Below are 26,313 nucleotides of genomic sequence, written 5' to 3'. Positions count from 1 at the left end.
ATGAATGGTTATATCACAAATAATTTTGTACAGAAGGAACAACTTTTTACTTTTCTAATGTTTCCTGTTTGGTCCTTAAATTTGATATTACTAGTGCTAACTGGCATAAATACTTAAGCCCTCAATCAGCAGTATGTTGCAAAAGATACTGTGAAGCTCATTTCTTTTAAAGTGTTGGAATCTTCATTCATGGACTGTTGCATTCATGCAGTAAACCATACGTTGAAAGCAGGATCTTGTAACATCCTTGGTAAGCCATGGGGCTTTCCAGCTGGTGTAGCAGCAAATTCATAACCAAAGCTAAAATGTGTCATTATTTTAAAAGAAATAAAATAAAACCTGAGAGAGAATGTCACCAAAACCTTTTTCCAAGACTCTGGAAAAGGAATTTGGCTTTTAATTAATGAAGTAACAACCATTTTGTTTATTTTATAAAAACGTTAAGTCATGGAAAAAAATGTTCAGTTGTAAAATACAAATAACTTTCCACACACTGCAAATACAGGAGAGAACCAGCTAGTAGATACTACAAATAGTAAGTTTTAAGTAGCCATAACTGGTTTTGTTGTCAGACCCCACAGTGTGTGTGTCCTGACCTCCCCTTGCAAAGGACGAGTTATGTGTGTGAGGAAGAGGGACAGAGGAACGAAGGGAAGCAGGGTTTCTGGCTAGAAGCCTGTTCTTGTTTAGATTTCAGTGGCAGAAGGCCTGACCTCTTTCTGCTTTCTTGTTCTCTTTTCTGTGCAATTTCATGGTGGCTGACTGGCTTCATGATTAGTCTAAAATAAATCAGGAGTTGATTCTTACTCTCTTCCCACCCCTGACCCTCTAGCTAGATCACTGACTGTGAAGTTTTTTAGACGAATATCAGTTTTGACTCTGGGGAACTACATTGTCTGGTTAAGTTTTTTTTAAAACAAATTGCATGTAAGCTCCAAGAAGTCCTAATGGAGGCATAAAAATACAGAAGAACATTTTTTTAGAGGGTTGTCTTAGACTGGTTTCTTCTAGGTGACTGTTACGGAAGGATTGAACCTCCACACTGTTATCGTGATCTTGGTTGTGGGTTTATAATTTTTTATTGTTATTGTTTTGGTTTTTTATTTAACTACATTTAGCTGGGGTTTGTTTATGAAAAACTAATTTCTTCTTTTGCATCTCTTCCAGTAATAGTTATGCACGAGTGCGAGCTGTGGTGATGACCCGGGATGACTCAAGTGGTGGATGGTTGCCACTTGGAGGGGGTGGACTAAGCTGTGTCACAGTCTTCAAAGTCATTCCCCAGGAAGAGAATAGCTGTGCTGATTTTCTTATCCATGGAGAACGACTCAGGGATAAAACGGTAACAATTTACATCTGTTTAATGTTCCTATTAAAACCACATAGGACCTAAGAGTAAATGTTTATTGTTGCTTGTAGGCTAGAAAGTAAATTTATAGTCTCAGCCTAATGCTGTTGCTTGGCTTTTATCCATATCAATGATTATATACCTAAAGAGCCAATCATTTGTTTTAGGTGTAATACCATGCATTTCTAGAATTAAGCACGTTGGTCTTTTAGAAACTTTAGAAGATACTTTTTGTTCATTACAGATTTCCACCCATTTGGGGAAAGAGTTTGCTATTCAGGTGTTTTTTCTAATAGAGGGTTAAAGTTAAAACTACTTACTAACCTGTTTATATGCCAGTGATGCTGTGTATAGCAGGAGTGTTGGAAAATTAGAACTTGTTAAAAACACAAATCTGGAGGAATTCCTCAGTAATGATTCAGTTGTGGAATTTGGCTATGGCAAAACATAGCCATTGTACATGAAAACAGCTTTTGTATTGGATGAAAGCATGAAGCTGACAGGCCCAAGAATTGATCTGGTTTGATGAACAGTAGACAGTACTCGTTTATCAGCTACATTAAATAAAATACCAGAAACTTGCCTTAAATAGCCTCACAAAAGGAAAGGATCTCAGCCATTTCTACATGCAGACCTATGGAAGATGTAAGGGTTGCTTGGCTACTCATGTCCTAAATAAGTTTCTGATGGGGGGGTGTCTTACCATGGAAACAAAGAGAAGTGAGGAAAGCACAAAACCTCCATCTTAATGATTTCTATCAAGAACTTACTCTTTTCTGCCAATAAGCTATGACTCCTGTATAAGCTTAAAGGTAGAACTGCTTCTTATATACTGTACTGATGATTCTTTCTCAACCATTTCTTTCTTGAGGCAGGACTGCTGAGTTTTCTGCCTTACTGTGGCTGTTGTAGGAAGAGAGCATATAAATAGAAATTCTGCTGACTCAGTTGTTTCAGGGAGGCGTAGTGCTGTTAGCAGAGTACCCTGTGTTCCTGCACAACTATGTGCACCTGCAGTTCCTTCCTCACTTTGCAGTAGTTCCCTTTAGAACTTTTTTTAAGCCTTATTGAGGCTGGTTTTGAGGAGCTTAATTGCATTTAGAGATACTTGACAGTTTTCTCTTAATTCTTAGTGCTTTTGACATGTACAGTTTGCCTTCAGAATCTGAGGGTAATAAAATGCTCAGAACTGAAAACTGATTTAGTGTTTCTCGCTCATGCGTATGAAAATGTCGTAGCCATCGGCATCCTGATCTGTTTGCATTCACTCTCCTGCTTCCCTTAGCAAGCCTTGTTTTTGTTTCCACTGCTGGTAGTAGGCTTTAAATGTCTCTGCTCCTCTTCCTGTCCAAAACTGAGCTCAGGTTATTATGAATGCTTTCCAAACATTGTCCTGAACAGTTGGTTTGGGTGTTTGGTTTTTCTTTTTTATTGTTTTCTTTTCGCTTGGTTTGGTTTTTTGTGTGTTCCCCATCTTGTGTCCATCTGTCCTCTCCTCTGTTGCCCACAAATGTGACTAACTAGTCTGTCAGTGCAGATTTTGATCTTGCAGCAGTTTTAGGAAGTTGCTATTGGAAGTCAGTTCCTCAAAAACAGGATAAATGCAGCTAAGAAGAACACCTATCCAGTGTATATTGAATAAAGTTCAGGGAACTAACAAATTCAGATTAAGGCTAAAGGGAAGAATACTGTAGAGCAAGTGATGCTTGGTAATGGAGTAAAATGAAGCTATATATGTGTATTTCCTCGGACTTCAAATAAATGCATTTATAAGCAACAACTAGTGTGTTACGAATTAACAACAGTTGCACAGTATGCTACAATACCCCTGTTGGCACAAAAGAAACAAGATCCTACACCAAGGTATGTGAGGACCTTGCTGGGTGGTAACACCTTTTCAGAAGGACCATAATGGGCTGGAAGAGAAATTATCTTGGTTGTTGATGCAGTCACTGTTTCGATTTTCAATATAATTAATGCTTTTACGTTTTTTCTTAAGACATTCCTTTGGATTCACTGTTCAAGCACATATATAGACCTTTTCTTTAATGAAGCCAAACAACTGTGTTTTTAGTCAAAATAGAATTGACAGGTGACTATTATATTTCATAACACAAAGAAAAGACCAAGAAAAATAACACCAAGAAGTTGAAATGCAATTAACACTTTCAACAGAAAGGGTGAAGAAGGCTGTGTTCTCAAAGAGGTGACCCTGAAAAGGACTGTTGAAGATTACTTCAGTGACGCAAAATACTTTCTTCTTTTTTTTTCTGTAAAAATAAAGTAAAAGTTGAAGTTGTTATGGGTTCATCAGGTTCGCTGTTGAGTAGGGACTAGGTATTTTGATCATCTGATTTTGAACAAGAGTTATACTGAATTGGCTGTTTCCCTGCTCCAGCATCACTCTAATCTCATTTTAGAATGGCCTTAGTGTGTAAATCTGTATATCTGAATAATCTTTGAGGTTAGTTGTACTTGGTTTACTTGGTTGCTCTGCCATTGCACTTGCAAAGAGAAAGTGGCAGTATTGTTTTAAAAAAGCTCCTGAGCCATAAATCATTTTGAACATTTCCATTATTCAGACTTTGAACACGTGTCTTCAGGGATGCTTAAGCTGTTGTAGTATCCAGAAGTCATTACAGCTCAGTCAGCTGGACCACGATTTCCAAGCCACTCACTTTTTTTGCAAAGTACACACAGCCATTTCTGAAAATACTCCTGTGGATTAAAAAAGAAAGTAATCTTTAAAAATGAATCTTCCCTCACTCTACAGACCTCTCCCTCCCCCAGTATACATTGTTAAAATACCTTTATAACTAGATTATATTTTTATTTCCTCCGGCCCATAAGCCTTTCTTTTCTGAACTGGCTCAGCTTCCAGAAAAGGTGCAGAAATTGCCTTATTCTAGAAAGCCTATAGCGTGAAATTTGGAGCATTTTTCTGGGACACAGGGAAGCATGGGGTTTGAAATACCTCAGGTTAGAGAGCAAATGGTATTCAAATAATTACTTCTACCTAAGATATATGGGAATCATAATGCCAGTATTAGTGGTCAGCCTATGTATCAGTAGAAAGGTAGAATTTACTCCAAAGCAACTTGAAATCCATAGGTGAGGTATTGACGGTGGTATCTTCCAGGTGCCTCTTTAATGGTTATAATAAAAAAGAATTAGATATCTTTTATCTCTTCTCTTACTGTTGCTTGTAAACTAGCTTTAGTTGCTGCTTTTCCAAGTACTGCTTCTGACACTACATTGCAATTCCATTCCAATGTGCTGGATCTCTCCATATATTTTATAGGTTATGTAGGCATTTAATAATAATTAATTAAAGACACTAGCTCTCAGTCGGTAACTGTGCTCTATAAATTAAATACTTTGGGACTGACCATCAAAATATTGAAGTTCCTTGTGGGAGTGGATGTGGAGGAGGGTGAGAGTTTCTTGTTTCTTTATATACCCAAGAGTTAAATTGCTGTCAGCTGTTTTATGAGCCACTTTCAGTCTACATGTAGAAGTTTCAATGTTTTTGTGCAGTACTGAGCTATTTAAGACGTGTCATGGGGTTCACAAAAAGCATCCTGGTTATCTGAGGAAAAAAAAAAAATCGAAGTGGTGGCACTGCTGAATTAATTTAGGAAAGGGAATGCTCCCCTGTAGCTTGCTCAGGTTGTTTAGATCTGACTTGGAATGTAAGGGTATTTCTTGAAGACTGACATAATTACATGTTTCTTCCTTTATTATACTCACCTTCCTAGATCTGGCTCCAGCCAGTCTGCTTGGAACAATTGCACTCCCTCCTAACCTGGTCAGGTCTGCTGCTCTCTTTTACTGTGTTTACAGTAGCTCTCTTCTATCTTAATAGTATTAGTGTTAAAAATACATTAGGCTCAGCCTCACAGTTTTTCAGGGTTTGGTGAATTTTACATTCTGGAATGAAAAGTCTAATCTTTATGTAAAGGTCTTCATTTCTTAAATTAAAAGTCTAACAGACTTTTCTGCTTGATTTTTTTAATTTTTATTCTCCAGTCCTTTGCCATGCAAGTTTACTGAAAGAAAACAAAAAGTGACTGGTATCTTTTGGGTCATGAGTTGGGAGCGACAAAGTTTAAAACCTTTCTTGTGAAGAAGAGGTACTTTTGTAAAGGGGAAGATACAAAGCTGAAACTGAATATAAATACAGCTCTGTTTAAAAAATCTGCTGTTCAGAAACTTAATCATTTACTTTTTTAATTGGCTTTAAAGATTGAGAAAAGATTGATTCTCATAAGTGGTAGTACAGCCGTTACATTATCTTTCGTTTTGAATTAGGAAAAAAAAGCAAACACAAGATGATAATCATGTCACTGGGGCCACATGGTCTATAGCATGAATATACTGGGGTCATGCTGCTTGGTCCCAAGACTAGAGAAAAGCCTTTGATACTGTTCGGTAGCAAAGGCATTCAGAAGTTTCACCAAACCTGTGTGCTTATATGTTTGTAGATTCGGGCTGGGAATGAAAAATTGAGGAACTACCTACATGTAATACTGTATTTAAGCTGTTGAAAGTACGGCTAGAAACTGGTAAAATAGTATCCAGTATCTAGAAATGTTTGATTATGGGGTCTGTTGTCAAAATGGAATTTTATCTCAAATGCATATTTGCTTCTGAAATAAGCCCTAGATAATGATGCTAATATCTTATATGCTCATTTTTGTTAAAAAGTCTTTGGGGTTGAAATGTTGAGGTTTAAAATTTCTCATTTTAGAGATTCATCTTGTCTACACAAGAGAAATAGTTTCTAATATCTTTAAAGAATGCAGCTTGTAGAAGTGAGAAAAGAAACATGGATCAAGCAAGTATTTCTGTGGTTAGCTATGAACTTGCTAGTGCTGCACTTAATGACATACAGATATTAAAGGATTGGTTTTGTTTTTTTTCTCATTGAATAGTAATAAGTAGACATAGCCCTGTTTATGCTCTGAGAATTTAGATATTGATCATGTGGATCTCAAGCTCTTCGGGTTTGAGTCTGATAACTCTACAACATTTCCCCTTCGGTGCTATGGTGGGTGCTTCATATTGGTGTTGAAGTCTTATATTGAGCTTCTAAATAAAGAAAACCTTCAGAACAGTAACCCATGTTTATTAAAAAAAAAAACAGTTTCGTTAGAGCAGTCAGTCTCACCTCTGTGCCTGGCAAAATCTTGGAGCAGATTCTCCTGGAAGGCATGCTAAGGCACATGAAAAACAACAAGGTGCTTGGTGACAGCCAGCATGGCTTCACTAAGGGGAAATCCTGCCTGACCAATTTGGTAGCCTTCTGTGATGGGGCTACAGAACTAAGGGACAGGGATACAGCAGTTGATGTCGTCTGCCTAGACTTGTGCAAAGCATTCAACACTGTCCCGTGTGACATCCTTGTCTCTAAATTGGAGAGACATCGATTTGATAGGTGGACCACTCGGTGGATAAAGAACTGGCTGGATGGCCGCACGCAAAGAGTTGTGGTCAATGGCTCAATGTCCTGATGGAGACCGGTAACGAGTAGTGTCCCTCAGGGATGGGTGTTGGGACTGGTCTTGTTCAACATCTTTGTCGGTGACATGGACAGTGGGATTGAGTGCGCCCTCAGCAAGTTTGCCGATGACACCAAGCTGTGTGGTTCGGTTGATAGCTGGAGGGAAGGAATGCCATCCAGAGGGACCTCGACACACTTGTGAGGTGGGCTGATGCCAACTTTATGAAGTTTAACCATGCCCAGTGCAAGGTCCTACACCTGGGTCGGAGCAATCCCAGGCACAGCTACAGGTTGGGCAGAGAAGAGATTCAGAGCAGCCCTGCGGAGAAGGACTTGGGAGTGTCGGTTGATGAGAAAATGAACATGAGCCGGCTTCAGTGTGTGCTCACAGCCCAGAAAGCCAGCCGTATCCTGGGCTGCATCAAGAGGAGCGTGACCAGCAGGTCGAAGGAGGTGATCCTGCCCCTCTACTCTGCTCTCGTGAGACCTCACTTGGAGTATTGTGTGCAGTTCTTGTGTCCTCAACATAAAAAGGACATGGAACTGTTGGAACAAGTCCGGAGGAGGGCCACAAGGATCATCAGGGGACTGGAGCACCTCCCGTATGAAGACAGGCTGAGAAAGTTGGGGCTGTTGAGCCTGGAGAAGAGAAGGCTGCATGGAGACCTCATAGCAGCCTTCCAGTATCTGAAGGGGGTCTAGAAGGATGCTGGAGGGGCTCTTCATCAGGGACTGTAGTGATAGGACAAGGGGTAATGGGTTAAAACTGAAACAGGGGAAGTTTAGGTTGGATATAAGGAGGATGTTATTTACTGTGAGGGTGGTGAGGAACTGGAATGGGTTGCCCAGGTAAGTTGTGCATGCTCCATCCCTGGCGGCGTTCAAGGCCAGGTTGGACAAAGCCTTGGGTGGCATGGTTTAGTGGGAGGTGTCCCTGCCCATGGCAGGGGGTTGGAACTAGATGATCTTAAGGTCCTTTCTAGCCCTAACTATTCTATGATTCTACGATAAGGAGGAAGTTCTTCACTGTGAGGGTGGTGAGGCACTGGAATGGCTTGTCCAGGGAAGTTGTGAATGCTCCATCTCTGGTGGTGTTCAAGGCCAGGTTGAACAGAGCCTTGGGTGACACGGTTTAGTGTGAGGTGTCCCTGCCCATGGCAGGGGGTTTGGAACTAGATGATCTTGAGGGCCTTTCCAACCCTAACTATTCTATGATTCGAAGCTGTAGTCACTTACAATGCTGCAGGTTTTTGTTGTGCTTATCACTGGAGATTTTAGGGAAGGTCTACCTAAAAAATGTTTCAGAAGGCAGTTTTTTGATAGTTGTGTGGGAGAGTATTATACCATCTTCACATATGATGCACAGAGTTCAGACCATAGCGAAGTACTGTAAAAATATTTGGAGTTTCGGATGTTCTGAAGACACAAAAAAAAAAAATATTTGTATTGCTAAAGGCTTGGTTTCCAGTTCCAGGCTTTGGAGATAGATGTATTAGGACACTTCCTCCCCAGTTCTACTGGTAGTTTACATGCTTCAGCGTGTAGAAGCCTTTGATGACATTATATTTAACAGGGGAAAAAAATACGTTGTGAAGTGTAAAAGTGTTCTGGTGATGGGGAAATGTTTTAAGAGATGGTTGGTATTTTTTTTTTTTTGTTTGGTTTAGGTTTTTAATATTTCTGTGTGCAACAAAAGCTATGGCAGGCAGGGATTTTATAGATTTGTGTCCTACTGCTAATTCTGACCTACGTCTTCTGAATTTTCTCTCAGGTTGGGCAGGCATAAAGTCTCACCTGTATGGATTCTTATATTTCGTAACACAAACAATTTTGATGCAACTAATTTTTCCCCTTTCGGTGCCCTTAACCACTTACCTCCTGTGTTAACTGGTCTATTTTCATACAGCTTTAGATCTGAAAAGACAGTATTGTCCTGTTACACTTGCTGTTTCCTCAGATCAAGCTGAAAACAATTCTGGTGTTTGATAAGATGTTTGCTTATTTTGTTAATGATTGAATGATTGTTTTGTTAATAATTGATTTCATTTGTTTTATGAAATATTGTGAGGTTGGGAGGTTAGGGGGGTGTTTGAGGGTTCAGATGGTAGAAGTGGTTTTTGCGTTAGGGGGTTGGTTTGGGGGTTTTCTGCTTTGGTTTGGATTTCTTTGAAAATTATAGCTTTGACTCAGTAAAGTATAAGTCCAGTAGTTTATCTCCAGTGGTACATTATCTTTTAAAAATGCTTGTCATTCAGGTATGAATTTTAAGTATGAAATAGTCTGGATTAACTCCTTTGGGAACAAGTATTCACTAAGACGCTGTAAAATGCAGTACTTCTTGTTGATGTTTTGGGTGAAATTGCACACAAAATATAGTGTGAAAAAGCTAGTGTTAAATATAGTAGAGTTCCCCCAAAAGTACTCACAGACCTAGAAAATGCAGTGATTTGAGAAATCTTCAAATTTTAACTCCTCATTTTAGGAGCAAACAAGTTTAAAAGCATCAAAAGGGACAAAGAATGATCATTTAACACACCTTAGAACTGCAGAACTATACAATATACTTCTTTTTTTTTTTTTTTTTTTAATCCTTCCGCACCTTTTCCTGCACACCTGCAGCAAATAATTAGATTCTTTCCTGTGCTTCCTTGTAGACAGTTGTACCTATGTTTTGTTGACCATTTAGGGAATCAGAGTGGAGTAACAAAAATTATTTCTGGGCATATAAACTGGAAGAGTTCATATGTGCAGAAATAATGTCATCCTTCTAGTGACAGAGCTAAAAGGCAGTAAAACTCAAGATGATTAGTGATGGGGTGTAGGGTAATGAAGAGTAAGAGGAAAAAAAACCCACAACAGTTTTCCTATATAATAGATAAGGAAAGGAGAGAAAGAACACAGAGGGATTTGCAAGAATAATCTAAGTTCAGATATTTCTTTTTAAATTTGGAGGTTATCTGTTATAATTAACCTAATTTTTTCCACATGCTGTAAGAAATTTTGTAATTTTCTCTCAATGCTGCATTCATAACAATTAAAATTTTAATTCTGGAAATACATTAATTTTAAAATGATATTATACTCAATCATCTCTCAGTAAGGGTTTTAGAATCTAGTAGTAATACAGCAGTACAGGTTGTCTTGCTGTGCCTTTTATTGTACCTAGTGCAACAGGAAAAGATCAGTGCATGTCCTTCTGTAATTTCTCGTTCACCTTGGATTGTTTTTAATCAAGAAACATTCAGTGTAACAATGTAGCGTAACATAATTTTTGCAGATAAATGAATTATGCAGATATTTCTAAAAACAGGCAATTTAGAGTGGGGGAATGATGTGAAGGCTGCAACTTTGCTTCGTAACTGAATGTGCATGTATATGTTTTTGTTGCCAATTAATTCTATTATTCCTAATTACTGTTTTCATTATAGTTGAGCACGAGCCATAAATACATTTGTGTCTAGGTACAGGCAGTAATACGTTCAAAAAGATTTTAGTTCTGATTAATTTCAGATTTTAAAACTATTCTCCTGTCTCATAGCCTTTCTGGGAGACAACTGATGTGGGCTGAAAGCAGCATAAAGTTAGTCTAGTGCTTAAAAGTTTGATAGAATAAGTATACAAATGAGATTACCAGTGATAGAGTAATACTTGATATCAGCACAGTAATGTTTTTTTTGAAGTGTGGCCTATTTCATTTGCTGAATATCTAGCAAGTCTGTACTGTGACAGAAGTGCTTGCTGTAGGGATCATACACTTTTGAGGCTGGGAAGATTTACTCTGTATACAAATAGTGTCCTTAACCCATACCACCTATGAGCAACTGTTAGTAGATGATTTGAACATAATGGAAACAAGGTTAAAATTACATCCTTGTAACAGGAAGAAATTTGAACAGAGGCCATTTCCCACTCTCATAATGTATGTTTTCTAGTAACTCACAAAGACTGAATTTTGTTCTCAAATTTGATACATTGGTCAGTGATATCTTTTCCTTCTGTCTCCTTTCTGGAAGGTGATCTTGGAATGCACATTAAAGAAGGACCTTGTTTACAACAAAGTTACCCCTACTTTTTACCACTGGAAGATTGATGACAAAAAGTTTGGCCTCACATTTCAGAGTCCTGCTGATGCAAGAGCATTTGATAGAGGTATTCGAAGAGCGGTAGAGGATATTTCTCAAGGTACATATTTCAGATGAAGGGGGTGGGGGGGGGAGTATCGTGACTGTTTAGTAAATAAGTTAAAGCACTTTGCTTAACAGTAATGCTGGCAGTATTTAAGGATGTGAATTGATCTATAGCATATTGAGATTCTAACAGGTTTTTAATAGTACTTCCTGCATTTCTAAAGTGCCATTGATCTAAGTGTCTTAAACTGTTTCACAGACACTAATAAGGTAATTTCTCAAAATATCCCTCCATAATAAAGCATTGCCTCTATTTTTTTAGAGATGAAGAAATGGGGGAAGCTAGAGTGTTACTTGTCTTACTTACTTCGATCTTCCTAGAAGCTTGTAACAGCCTCTGTGTTCTTAGAGGATAAACTGTTGAGACCCCTTGAGTTCTCTTTTTATCTGCATGTGCTTTCATTTAATAGTTTTATTTATTTACTAACAGCTGACAGAGTAGTTCTGAGAAGAGGTTTAGATGGGACAGCAGAAGAATTTAATAGTAATATGTCTAACTGAAAACTAGTGAGCAAACTGAAGAACATCATCAAGCTTAGATTTTGAACTGAAAATATGATAAATACGCTCCTGCATGGGGAGAGGCAAGGATGGAAGAGAACAGCTGTTTATAGAACAGAAAGAACATCTCTTTCAGGCTTGTGAAAAGTAACTCAAAGAGAGAAATTTAAACAAAATATTCTGAGCTATTGATGTACTGTAAACTTAGGTATTTAATGTGTGTTATCATACTAGCAAAGGGAGAAACATTTCTGAAGAGAAATCCTTTTTGACATACTAGAATGACTTCTTCTGAAATGTGCCGATATCATCCATGTCCCTGCAAGAGAAATAATTGGAGAACATATGAATCCTTTCTTCACTTAGGGTCTCACAGTTCCAATTTCTGCTGATTTATATCAAAATATACCACAGTGTGCATTCATACCAACCAAAAGTATCTGCCTCTAATTTTCAAAATGTTATATTAGCAAGAATATATTCCCTTGCTTCTGAGTTCTGATGACGCTTTGAAAATGCTTTTATGAGAAGGGTGTCAACAAGGCAGAGGAGTGTGGCTAGGAGTACTCAGTGTACAAAATCCAGAATGTGTAAATGAATGGTACTTATTAAAAGAAACTTGAAATACAGTGATCTACTGGTTAAAAAAGCCAGCATATTTGTATTACCATAGCCAAATATTGAAGGATCCTGTGGACTACTGGAAGCACTAAACTGTAAATGAAAAGAAAATAACCTTGTCTTTTTACTTTTTCTGTAGGTTATCCACCCTCCCAAAATGATGTTGAAGTGGCAGAAGACTGCTTTCAGGTGAGCATTTAAATTTTTAAATGTGAAGTTTTTTTAATTAATTCAACAATTATTTTCATTAGAATAAGCAAAATAAGAGGAGTGCCAAAATTCAATTTAATGAAATAAGTTCCAGAACAATTATGTAGAAGGCTTACAATATTGTGTATTGACAAGTAGCCGGTCAATAGGATGATTAACCATCCTGAGTTTTATTTTTACATTTACAATGTCTGCTTTTACAACCTCTCAAGAGGTTAGGTGTCCTCTTCTAATTCATGGGAAGATGAAGTATTATTCTGGGAAAATAAGAATAAAAGGATCAGGAGTTTTCTTCTTTTACATGCACATCCTATTTTTTTCCCAGATCTCACTCTACAGTGATAGACACTTCTGACATTATATAGTTAGAGTTGAAAAGATGCTGAGTTAACAGTTTAAAGAATCTAGTCCAAACAAGGGTGGAAGTTCAGCTAATTTTTAAAAACACACTGAAGAGAAAGCAGTCATTTGCTGAGTTTCACATTTTTCTTGATCTTTATTTGCACCATTCAATATAGGTCATAATGGCATAAAATGTAAAAACTTATCTTCTGCCATGCTTCAGATATGTAATGCTTTACACAAATACAAGTACTGTAACACTTGTGTAGCACTACCTGGTAATGTCCAAGAATCCATGTACTTAAAAAGCAGGTATAAACGGATATTATGGATACATATGTACATTAAATAGATATAATATAACTGAGTAAAAATGTACTTGTGTCTATGTGTGCATATCATCTCTTCTTTCCTATTCACATTTTCAGGGAAAGTCTTGGCTTTATTCACACATATATTCAATTTTCAAAGTGCAGAAATTTAATATGGAACTGATTTAGAAACAAGTTGACTCAGGCGTCTTAGTGACTATTCAGAAAACTGATAGTATTCCTAATTAGTTTCTTGAGGGAAAGAGTTTTGTCATTTATGCAAAATTAAATTCTTTATCATTGTTGATAGATGCAGTATAGAACCTTTGCAACACAAACCCATGAAAATTAACAGCCTACTTTGAAAAATGGGTAAGAATCAAATTATAGTAGGAGATTGAGAGTCAAGTATTTAGAAAGGATACTGCAATGCAGTGGCAATGCAGAAGACTCTCCTGATTTCTTTCCATTTTATGGTAGGAGAGATGTATCTGTGTAAGTGTTGGCTGTGTAACCACCTGTTGTTCTTTATTTGCAGTGCTTTATTTTAAGGCACTTTATAAAGTAAAATTGCTATAAATATTAGATATTTTGGATATAAAATAGGAGTGAGATTTTGACAGGGTGGAGGAAATGTGTGCCAAAGTTAATGCAATTCTTAATCAGCTTTTAAAAGACTTGTTTAAACACGCTTTGTTGCAAGGATTAATAATTGAGCAATTTCTACAGGCCTAATGAGATTAGAGGAGACTAATTACCACTTGATTATGCTGCCTAGTTGTTACATTTCTATGTAAGGATGCCAAAATTGAAGAAAATGTCTGTGATTCTTTATATTTACGAAGTTTCTTGTTGGGAAACTGGAGAGAAGTGTGTTCATTTAGATGTAAATATAGATATATTTAGATACATAAGTAGATGATGTAGGTTTACTTTATATATATTTAAAATAATATGTACATTCTTAAAAAAAAGCTTTCTCTATATATAACTTACAGGTACCAATAATCTGTTTGGTATAAACTGCTGGTAGAATTATCAGTTACATTCCATTTCTTCACCACCCAACACATGCTACCTATTGTAGATTCATGCTGTGGATAGATAGCAAGAATTATCTGTTTTCTAGGGGCAAAAAAAGCTAGCCAGTCTTTCTTACTGTATTGCTGCATACCAAAGTAAAATAAATGATACTAGAATTGCCTATCTGCAACAATACCAGAAGGGAAAGTGGGGGCAGAAATGCAGGGAAGGCTGAACCCAGTTGGTTTAGCTATGTTTCATCTAAATGAGGTGCATGTATCAATAACAAAGCTGTAATTGCAGGATTGTGAATGTCAGTGTAGAAAGGCTACAGCATTTTAGTTACAGGCACAGGTCTAGTCATCAAGAATATCTTGGAAATACCAAATAGTGTACATTGTCCTCCAAATGATTTATTTAGTTCCCCTTCCAAGACTGATATTGTTGTAAGCAGCACTTGATACCGCAGGAGTTTTTAAGTTGAAGGACTAATAAGACCGTTTTGTTTAAAGATAATGTATTATATACTTGAAGAGTCATGTTGACTTGTCCTCCCTTCTTCCCATTCCACTATAGTTTAAAAGAGCTAAGAATTTTTTTCCTGTTTTTTTTTTTTTTTTTCCCTGTTCTGTAAAACTGTTTTCCCAAATCTCTAATAGTATTTTTGAGTAAGTTTGAGAGTATATCTATGCAAGGGCATTTTAGAGTGTGAATAGAATGTTAAAGAGCAGGTTGAGATTTGGATCTGAGGGCAGTGGGATATTTGTCATTTCATCAGAACATTCTTCCAGAATTGTAATTTGTAACCTCTAAGGAATGAAATACAACAGATCAAGCAGTGGAGCTCCTCCAGTTAATTAAAAATACTAAATAGTTGTAAGTTGCTTCTAAGATAGCAGAATATCAGAAAGAGAAAAGGTTTAATTCACACTTACTTTTTATAGCATGTTTTTAATGCACTTATATTTTTGTCTATACTCTGTAGTAACTATCGTGTGTTCTTTGGTTTCATGTTTTTCTTTGTTAGTATAGTAAATAAAGTCCCCAGGATGTCATCAGCGTACATTTGAAAATATTAATAGGTCTCTGTCAGTTACGTCATCTGCTGTAAAGGTGTTTTGCCCATGCTGTCATCTTACACAGCTGGAATCCTGTATTTAGTGCATATTTGAATATGTGTATGCAAGTATGAATCTAGCATGTAGTTGATACATAAATTTCATTAACTGTGTTTTTAAGAATGAAGACGATTAGTGAAAGCAAAACATGCTTCATAAATTTATTTTACTGGCTGGTTATAGTTGGTGCTATAGAAGGCAAGTAAAGTTATACAAATAAGATCAAAACACACAGCCTTCTGATCTAGTCAGTGGCACTGCTGTAAAACCTCAATGCCTACTAGTAATAAATATTACCACATTTTGTGGATGTAGCAGGCAGAAATAAGGCTTGTCCAAAACTTGTATGTGCAACTCTTAAATGCAAATTCAAAAATTGAGCTCTTGTGCTTTCTAGTCTAGCATTTTGCTCACTGTCTTGTATCTTGGGTAACTAGATTTGTTTGGGTTTTTTATTACATTTTTAAAATAAAACCTCACAGAGAAAGCATTCGTACAGAAGATCAAGCTTATAATGTGAAGAAGACATAGCTTCTTTAGATGCTCTTCTGTTTGCAAATAATATTAAAATCTTAGTATTAAAAAATTCTATCACTTAAGGGTGTTCAGACTTGCTTGTAAAGGTTGCTAAAATTGTTATAATTGCTATTAGTTATTTAATGAACATATTATATGCAAATTGTTTAAATCATTAAATAAACCTTAGTCTTACTAGATGAATTTCAAATAGAAATACACAAATGAGCTAATGCAGAGTTAGCTGACTTCCTGCAATGTTTGTAAATGGATCCTGGGAATGTATATACTTATATGGAAGTACACACTGGGAATTTGTTTTTGTAGGAGGTTTGGATTTTTTGATATAAAACCAGGCATTTTGAATGCAGCAGACAAGCAGCTTAAGTCAGTTTGCTTGTTTGTTCAAGGATTGGCTCAGATTCTTTTCCTCTACCAAATATAAACTTCTTGCTCTAAATCCCATCTAGCTTAACTGAGGGGAAAAAGAAAAAAAAGTAAAAATCAAACTTAATTTTCTTAAAAGTATATCTAATTAAATGAAATCTAGAGCTTGCACATCTAGAAGTATTTTTGTGTGGTTTTGGATACTGAAATGCGTAATTCTTGCTTTTGAGAACTGAAAAATGGAGCACTTGAGTCAATTTCTTTAAAGTTTTGTTGATTCAGCCATACTGGTGTTATTTATAGGCTAGCAATACATTTTAACAGTTTTGAAGTAATAAGAAATGAAGCGCTTATGCTCTTCAGTTTCTTACTACTGGCAGAAGAAAACTTCAGGCTGATAAGGTACAAGCAGAAAAAGAAAGTTTGGCTTGTTCCTTCAGATATTGGTGCATTGGGCTTTTTGTCAATATGAAGGGGGAAAGGCCTGCAACTTACATTGTCTTAAGCAGTTCTGGTGCAAGCATAGAGAACATAAATGGTTCACATGCCTCTTTGTAAATACTCTATTTAGTGACCTCTTCGTAAATGCAGTATTTAGTGGCCATTCAGTTTATTTTGTCTTTAACAAAAGGTTTGCAGAAGTTTTATTTTACAATAATGACTTGCTGCTATGACTTGGAAGAAAATACGTAATCGTTTACTTTTAACACTGTGTTGCTTTTATGGAGAAGAAAATACATGATAAATAACTAAAGATTATCAATATTTAGTGCACTGAATAAATTGGCTAAGTGTAGTTCCTAGAACTGGAAGTAATACTAGTTTATATCATCAATTTAAAATAAATCTAATACACAGTGCCAAAATTATTTGGGTTTATTAAGCTTTTTTGTATAGTAGTATTCAAAACTAAGAAGTCTTCTCCCCTCCCGCCCCAGTATCACTGACAGCCTGTTTACATCTCCATCTCTCTCTAGCTTCCTCAGAGTTACACTTTAGTTTACTGGTTCCTTCCTTGGAATCCCTGAAAACCTCTAGTATGCTGAATATATAATTTAGGTAGAAAAGACTTGAAAGAAAAAGGTGTCTCAAATGCCTTATTTTTTTACTTGAAACTGTACAAAACATTCAGAGTAATTTAAGTAATATTTCAGTCCTTGTCAGAACTATATACCTGATTATAATAGGTTTTTTGCCAAATATGAAAATAGTTGCTCCATCACTCTTAGAAATGGCTAAAGCAGGAGTTATTCAAATGTTTTTGAAATCTTTATCATTTATTCACAATAAAAAAAAAAAGAAAAAACATTTAAATGCTTCTTGTGTTAGTTAGCATTAAACAGCAGATTTTCAGGCCTCATGGGAAGTAAATACAAGAGCTGGGAAGCAACGGAAATGTGGTCTCTTATCCATCCTTCTGTGTAATCATTAAACTTACTTAGAGCAGAACATTTTTAACAATGTTTGCAGAACAATCTTGAATTCTCTCCCAGACTTTGGCAAACTGGGAGAAGGAAGAAGAGAAAATTTGAAGAAGAAGAGAAGCTCAGTCTGGTTTTCATTTTCTCTACAGCTGTCATCTGGCTTTGAATTCTGCTGGAGAGCTACAGCTGGAGTCATTTTATTGCTTTACCCAGCATCCTTCTGCCTGTGCGCACAGAAATGTTTTAGTAGTCTTGGAAAAAAATTCAGGGTATCTCTTAGCAACCATAGGACAGTAATTATTATACCAGCAGCTGGGAGCAAACCAGATTTCCGTTGTGCATTAAAAACTGGCGTAGGTTACTCTACAGATGATACTGAATAACCTATGCCAGTACTGTACATTGCAGGCTGTGGTTAAAGGATATTGAATGTGGGCGATGTAATTGCTTTGGACAGGAGAAAAGGGGAATGTGTGCATTTGTGTTTGTGTGTAATGTTCTGTATACTTAATATACCAAGCTTAGTTCTTGGGAAAACTTTACATGTTTGGTTTTTACTTTAATGCATTTCTGATGCAATAGAATTTTTGTTTCAAGGGCCTCTTCCTACAGGTTTCCATTATAAATGTGGGTTTTCAGGTGTTTATGACTTTGTCATAGAACATCTAATTAAAGCAGGAAGTGTCATGCAAAGAAAGCCTTTTTGATACTAATAAACATGGTTTGGCTATATCTAAACTACCAGTTTAATTAAAAATACAGAGTTCAGGAAATTGATCTGGCATTTCTGAGGTTCTGCAGAGTATTTATAGGCTGAATAAGACCATAAATGACCTGAGCGCTTTTGATTTTTTCATAAATACCAGAAGTTAGGCTGTGTCTGCTTACCCATAGTGTGCAGATTGGTAGGCTGAGTGTTGTGCTTTCTGAACAACTGTCTCATGAGTTCCTGCCTTACAAAGGTCAGATGCCTTTCTCTGTCTCCTTCTACCCCCAAATTTGTCCTTGAAGTCAATTAGCTTGAATTGTGGTGTCTGTGTTTGAATTTTATAAAAGCATTCCTCCATAATTGCTGTGTATAGGGCACAAAGTGTTGCTTTAGGATTAAGGTTTGTATTTTATACATCAGTGTCTGGCACTGCTAGTTAGCACTGTAATAAGTGATCAGTGCCCGTATCCTTTAGTAGATGAAGCCCTCCTGAACTGCCAAGGGGAGTGTGTGCATGTGTGTCTGTGAGTATGTGCATGTGTCCTTTTTGCTCTGTAGTGTAGGTAGTTTATTTCTGAAGAAAAAAAAGGTGTGAATCACTTGCAGGAACAGGAAATAATGCAGGCTGTTGCAAATCTCACCCAGGGATAAAACTGGCTTGTAAGAGAGTATGTGGGTTTTTTTTCCCCTGGGAAAGAAGGAGGAGTAATTTTTGCAGATCTTATCCTTCTCCCTAGACCACTCAAATTGATAATAGCTGGGGGGAGGTAAGGGGGTTAGGTAGGTGCTTATCACTGTGGTTTCTGTAAAATGGTTTCTAGCTGTTAAGTGTGTTCCTAGTTTAAATAGTTTCTGCTTGGTGTAAGCATATATAACATTGCTCAAACCCAAAATAGTTGTAGGCATTTCTTCTTCATTCTGAATGCAGTTGTCCTGTGGTTTAAACCAGTGTTTTGGAAGCTTTTTATATCATTGGGCAATATACCTACAGGAGTACTTCCTGCTAGGAAGATGTTTGATACTGCACTAATATTTGATGGTTTTACTCTTAAAATACGTATACATCCATAAAATCATAAACTCTTGCCAGTCATTTCAATGTTTCTTTTGTACTCCTTTTCCAGCAGTTTGACCAGAAAGTTTAATCCTGACAACAACAGGGCTGATTGCTTAGTGGTAGTGTCATGCTCAAGGATCTGCAAAAAGTACTTCTTCCTGGCGTTTTGCCCGTCTTCAAAATTTTTCAGTGGAATTTTAACCTGACTGAGGCCTTGTCTTTCATGGGGTGTCTGCTTTCTAATATTAATTAAAGCTGATTATTAATTACTAATCCTAATGTTTTTCCTCTCAGAGTGCTTCTGAGCAATATATAAATTCTTAATGATGTGATGATTTTCTTTCTCAAAGATCAGCTACAGAACAGCTACTTGCACTTTGTCTAGGTGTCTAGAATTTGATACATTAGTCTTTTACGTATGTGAGGTGCTAATGGAATACCAGAGTAAGTTCCTTAAGTATTTTGATAAATGAAAACTAATGATTCAGTGTACTTAACTGATAATAAGTGTACTTGTTAGTACTTAACCTGCCAAACCTTCAGGTTTGCCTCTGCCTCAGTAGTTTTCTGGAGGGTTTTTATTGTTTCCTCTTAATGTTTCCTTAATACATATATATAAATCCTTACATGAAAGCTGAAATGTAACATTCTTGTTGCTGGAAGTTGTATGATGCCAGAATTTTCTCAGTGATGTCAGATGATAGTAGCCAGTTAACTTTACAGCATCTCTCAATGTAAACAAAACACTGAACAGTACATTTTTTGACAGCTCAGTGGAACTTTTATCGATATATTTACTGTATCCTGAGTATATCCCAGCCAGTTAAGCTTAAAAAATGAGAACTGTTTGTTTTTTCTGTTCTTTTCAGAAATCGGATCATGTCACAAGCCAATATTCTACCCAAACATTCTTCCTCTTCCTTATTCTCAATGGCACACATCCTGCTGGTATCTCATTATATGTTGCCACATGATCTCATTTTTGTATCAGATTGCCTGGTAGAACCTTAATTTCAAAAAGACAGTCATTAGTTGTTTAATACATACTTGCTGTAATTAGATACTTTTATAGAACCACTTTATGTTGAAACTGACTTTCTTCCTTTTCAGCTGATCTTAGTTTTAGTTTATTAAAAGGTCTGACTAGCTTTTGCCTCACATTTTTTCCTCCAGGTGTATGTATGTAAATATGGGCATCTTCATCGATAGTGAGAGAAAGGATAATCACAGAGACTGGGCTTATCTCTCCTTCCTTAAAGAACTTCTTTAGTCTTATTTGATAACTGAGTTAAAGGCATGGATCTTTAATGCCTGAGTTGTGTATGCTCTGCAGAAAAGGAACTCCTATTTTCCAAGGCTGACTCATAGTAAAGAAAATACTTGCTTACTTATAAGTACTTTAAAAATGTGTATTTAAAAATATTTTATAGATGCCTCTAGCACTTTATGTAGAGTATTAATGCATTCATGCATGAATGTTGTGGGGTTTGTGTGTTTTTTGTGAAAATGCAAAATCATTTCAAGGGTGTTCTTATGTATTCTAGACTACTCAAGAAAATACATCAGGCTCCTTAATGAAAGACCACCTTTTCCAACACGAAACTGTAGTAACCAGTGAACCTTACAGTAGTGGAAATATAAGGCCTTCAGCATTTGAGGATTTCAACACCAGGAAAGCCTGTTTTCCTAGCCAACCTAACCAGGTAAGACTACTGATAAAAGAAGCAGTTCTTACTTTGCTTGTTGCGTTAACACCAGAGTGTGTAGTTTCTGCGCTTTTATTCTAAGTCCCTGTACATAGTATTATACTCTCAACTTCTTGAAATGATCAATATAAGCTTTGCAGCTGAAATACTAGTGTTGTTATGGCAGAGGTAAGACTTTGCGAAGGTATTTACCTGAGCTTGTAGCGCAGCAGACAACATGAATAAATCTTTCACTTTCTCTGAAGTCATATTTCTGTATTACAGACTCAGTATCTGCAGCCTTGAAAAGCTGTTGAAATTTTTCAGAAAATGTTGGTTGGGCATGAGCTCGATCTTGGTTGCATGTATACAATTTTTTTTTTTTTTTTAGAAATATTGAAAGGTATCTTTAAAAGATACCTTGGATGCATTACACTGTGGGGTGCTTTTGCTAAATATTTTTATTGAAACATTTTATACTTTCTAACTGCCCATTTGAACTAAAATATTCGATTTTGGTACAGAAAGGAAAACGGGTTATCTGTTATGCGTGAAAAGCACTAAGTTATTGGTAAACAGATTCTTAAAACAGAAAACAACCCACTAACATGAGGAAGGCTGATGTACAGACATTCTTTAAATGTTTTTAAAAGATTAGAAAGGCAATGTTACAACTTTTCCTTCAACAATATAGATTTTGCTTTTTTCTAAGCCTCAAATAACTGACAGTTTTTAAAGGCTGTAAAAGTAGACCTAATAGTGAGCTGGATAATAATTACTTTCAGGGTCTTGCGCCCAGAAGCACACACATGGGGAGCTTTTTAGAATAGGTTTAACAGAAGTCAAAGCAGAGCACAAGTTCAAGTAGTTGTGAACACTTGTACAGAAAATTGTGACTTGAAATACAGCTTTTTAATACCCTTGGTCATTATTGCAAAGAAAGAAAGGACTGTATGAAAGTCTTGTATCAGCTGTTTTCTAACTGCTTTATTGGGCAAAAAAAGCAAGAAATAACTAAGGAACTTGAAATTATGAACTCTCCTATCTTTAATCGTTGAACTACTCCAATTATCTCTTTGTATGAGTCACCTCATTTTTTTGTTTGTTCTGTGCGTCAACAGATACATATTTTTCTCTTCCCGTTTACCTTCAAATATCAGTAGAATAGATGGGTGGTCAGGTTACTGCAGCTAACACTTAACAGCTGCAGTAACCAGTGATGTATGTGTGTTAGTCTTCATCCTAAATGAAAGTGTGGTGGTCTTAAAATGCTTGTATGTTTTAAGAGCACATATAGAACTGGCTACTGAGAAAATGATAATTTAAGCGATGGTGTACTGGGTAGTGTCTGATAAAAATTAAATAGGAATTTCTTTGAAATGACAGTTCATTTCTTGTCAACTGAAGTTACGGGAGATGCCATGGAAATTTAAGTAGATGTTCTTTAAATTATTTTTCTTATACTATAGCACCAACTGCGTCTGACACCCCATGCTTTCTGCATGGTTCTGTGGTGCACACAGAACATAGGCAAGTCAGCAAAATCTCACATTCAGTATGTGCACACACTGCACTGTCTGTGCTGAACGCCATGCATGTGGCCATGTGGCACAGCAGATCTTGAGGCAAATTTGTTTGAGGCAAGGTTTCTTTCAATTTGTATAAATAAGATTGACTGTGCTAGTAAGTTGAAAATCCCAGACTGAAGAAGTCATTAATGACAGTTCAGATCTTTACATGTAATCCTTTGGCTGTTACTAAAAAATACTGAAGTCCCTCCACTCTTCAGCTTCTGATACATTGATGTCCCTTTGACTTATACGTAGTACTTTGCGATGATATATTTAGTTTCTGGTGCCCTCATGTTGTGGAGTTGCAAGCTGGGCAAATTCAGGTATATCTGTTTGAGGGGAGGCAGTGAAGGCTACAGTACCAAGCAATTGTCTATGTCTTACTTAAAGGTGCACCTGTTCAAGTAAGTTGTAATACAAGTGAGTTCAGTTATGTCAGCAAAAATTTTCTGCCTAATTTCCAGTTGGTTAATCATGTTCATAATAAGATTCTCTATGGGATTTCAATTTGCTGTCATATTCTTCCTCCCTTCCTGATTGGCTGGGGGCTTGAGAAAAAGAAATGAGTTCTATGTATGTGGTGTGTTCTGTTCAAACAAATAAGAAACGTTCAAAGACTGGTGAGAGGTCAGGTTTTACAGTTGTTAGTATTTGCAGTGATCTTTAATGGCTATTAGCTGTCTGGGGAATGGGAGGTTGAGGTGGGTTTTTTTGTTTTGAGGTTTGGGTTTTGTTCTTTTTTTACTTCTAAACAATGGATTTTATCTACTGTCTTAAATGCATGCCTAGTATTCTGTATGTACAGTTGAGTAGGATCCTTTGTGCCTGGAACATACAGAATTGTAATGCCATTTTTTATGCTTTTTCCCTTAAATTTATGCTGTTAACTGTTCAGAAAAGCCAGGTAGCCATAGCTAGTTATTGATGGTAAAACGATAGGTTCTTTCTCTTGTTTGAAAACAGAAGTGAGAAGCACTCTGCTTTTATAAGCTGAGGGAAGTCCTAACTGCTTCCATGGGAGCCTGTGAAGGTATGGAAAAGCACTGATGTTAGCTGAATAGGATATAACCTTTCTTCATCCTGTACTCTTGAGACCCTGTGGAAGTCCAGCTCACATGGCTTGGAGCCAAGAAAAAAAAGTATTATTCATGTTAGCATACTCCAGTTGAAACTACCAGGGCAAAGCAGCTCTAATTACAGTTCTGTACTTACCGCATGAGCATTATTAAGCAGGGAAGTGATGGTTAGAGCAGGCTACAGGTATTCTTATGTAATCAGAAGCTGACATAAATTTTAAGAAGCTATTCCTTCCTCTTTCCCAGCTGTCTTCCCTCTTTCCTCCTCTGCCTCCTACCCCAAAACTAGGGGCCTGCAGACTTCAGTGTAGTAGGAGCATAGACATGTGCAAAGTGAAACAGTAGAGTGTTATCTTAAAATACCATCTTCAGTAGTTTGTTGCTACACACCACAGTTTAGGAACATGCAGTTCTACTCTTGTCTTAGACAATGGAATAGTGACATATTAATTCTCATTAATTTAATCAGTACTAATAAGGTAAATATTCTTAAAGGAACAATACTGTTGCCAAAGATGCCTTCTCAAATAATTCATGACTCTGGAAGACTTTGTAAGGCTAATGGGTTAAGGAGTGGGTGTTTTTCAGTTTTTACTGTGAGATGGCTGGCTGTGCACTTGACAGGAGAAAAAGGTGGAATTTGACTTGAAGCTTGCTTGTATTCTGGATCTGATCATAATAGCGCCACAGTGTAGGAAAATATCTGCCTGTCTATGAGGCAGGAACACAGGGGCATACTGAGACTGCTGTTTTGCTCACTATCTGCTATTTTTGTGAGCTCCTTCTATGCACCTCCTAAATGTTTATCCTGTCATTATTTTTACCTTTTCTTGGAAGTCACATGTAATGTGATTTCACTAACATTTAGTGGCAGTTCACTGTCTTAATATCTAAGGTCTGCAGCATTTCAGTTTAGATGATTCAAATTTGACACCTTCAACAACTTTTTCATGCCCTTTGATTGTAAGGTGGAATAAACAAGAACTCGTGTCTTATCTCTGTGCTGTTTTTCTATGTGTTTAGCACATTCCCTTTTACTTGCCTTTTGAGATAAAAGGACTTGAATTATGGTCAGTTTCTAAGTTGCGAATTTTAAAAGTACTTGGGTGTTTGCATGCCAGTGACCTAAGCTAATCAATTTAACTACTGTATATAAGCTAAGGGGAGGTGCATTTTTAAGCTGTTAGTTTTGATTGATCATGCCACTGAATATTATTCATCTTATGGTAAATCCTTATCTGGAATACAGTTTTGAAAATAAGTAACCAATATTCAATATTCCTATTGCAAAAGTGGAGGAAGTTTGAAAACTTAGAGCAGGAATAAAGGAAAGCTTCTTCTAGATAACACAAGTAACTCACTGAATGTATTGGGGAATTTGAAATCCTAAAGTAGTGGATAATCAGTGATGTGAAATCAGCAATTTCATGTGAGGTGTAATTGATCTGTGGAATCAGTTGCCACTGTAAAATGTTAAAATCTGAATTCTGAGCATATTTCAAAGAACAGTATGAAGTTTTATGGGGATACCAAAATATCCAAAGCATTTATGAAATACTAAAAAGTCAGGAAAGAATATTAAAGCTCATGGTCCTGATATCATGCAAAAGGATGATTATTGTGGCGAAGTCTTTAAATTGTACTGGTAAGAAAATAGGCTGAAATTTCTGTCTTCAAGCAGCAAGGAAAAAAAATCCTGTTTTTTCATTTTCTAACCAAAGTTTTACATTGTAGGTGGACATAAATTTGGGATTCACTATAGTGAACTTATCTTGCTTTGCCATTTCAGGTGCCACTGAAGTCAATCAGACATGTTAGTTTTCAGGATGAAGATGAAATTGTTAGGATAAACCCTCGTGACATTTTGATACGTCGTTATGCAGACTACAGGCATCCTGACATGTGGAAGAACGACCTGGAGAGGGATGACGCAGACTCAAATATACCGTTTTCTAAATCAGACAGTAAAAAATCTGACTATTTATACCCATGTGGGGATGGAACTAAGTTGAATTCCCTGAAAGACTCGAAGAGTTCTGTGGTATTTAAAACTCAGCCTTCCTCATCAAAATTTAAAAACTCAAAAAGAAGAAAAGAGGATGGTGAGCGTTCCCGCTGCATATACTGCCAGGAGAGGTTTAATCATGAAGATAATGGCAGAGGAAAATGTCAAGATGCGCCAGATCCTATTAAAAGATGTATCTACCAAGTTAGTTGCATGCTTTGCGCAGAGAGCATGCTTTATCACTGCATGTCGGACTCTGAAGGAGATTTTTCTGATCCTTGCTCATGTGACACTAGTGATGACAAGTTCTGCTTACGCTGGTTAGCACTGGTGGCACTCTCGTTCATTGCTCCATGTATGTGCTGCTACCTCCCCTTGAGAGCATGCCATCACTGCGGTGAGGTGTGTGGGTGCTGTGGAGGAAAGCATAAAGCTGCAGGATGAATCAGTCTTGTGCCAAACAGAGCTGAAAAATCTTTGTTTCCAGGAAGCATCTAACTTGGATTTGTGGAAGCTTTTTGGCAAGCTGAAGGGAATCTTCTTTCATGTAAGAGATGCTTGATGTGGAGGAAGCAACAAGACTTGTCAGACCTTGGCATTTTACGAGTGCTAGCCACGCCTAGCTATTTCCTTTGAGTGCGTGGCATTTGTTGCAAGTTGTGAAGGAGATTTTGCAAAGGAAAGCCTATTCTTATTATTGGCTATAAAATGAGTATATA

At 36.8% G+C, this 26,313-nt stretch overlaps 1 protein-coding gene across 1 annotated transcript in view; it reads left to right on the top strand.

The window, feature by feature from the left end:
* Nucleotides 1-26,038, top strand: part of SPRED1 (sprouty related EVH1 domain containing 1) — a gene marked incomplete at its 3' end in the record, with an annotated part of 60,302 nt that extends 34,264 nt beyond the window's left edge. Inside the window, exons 2-6 of the mRNA XM_080618479.1 lie at nt 1,168-1,342; nt 10,865-11,033; nt 12,300-12,349; nt 20,802-20,960; nt 25,379-26,038. Coding sequence (XP_080474605.1) covers nt 1,168-1,342; nt 10,865-11,033; nt 12,300-12,349; nt 20,802-20,960; nt 25,379-26,038 — 1,213 coding nt within the window. The remainder of the gene's footprint in view (nt 1-1,167; nt 1,343-10,864; nt 11,034-12,299; nt 12,350-20,801; nt 20,961-25,378) is intronic.
* Between the last annotated feature and the right edge of the window lie 275 nt (nt 26,039-26,313).

Source organism: Psittacula echo (genome assembly GCF_963264785.1).
Source record: "Psittacula echo genome assembly, chromosome: 5".
In the NCBI taxonomy this organism is placed as follows: Eukaryota; Metazoa; Chordata; class Aves; order Psittaciformes; family Psittacidae; genus Psittacula; species Psittacula echo.
The sequence above is the reverse complement of the archived record's forward strand: the minus strand, read 5'-3'. Positions and strand labels throughout refer to the sequence as shown.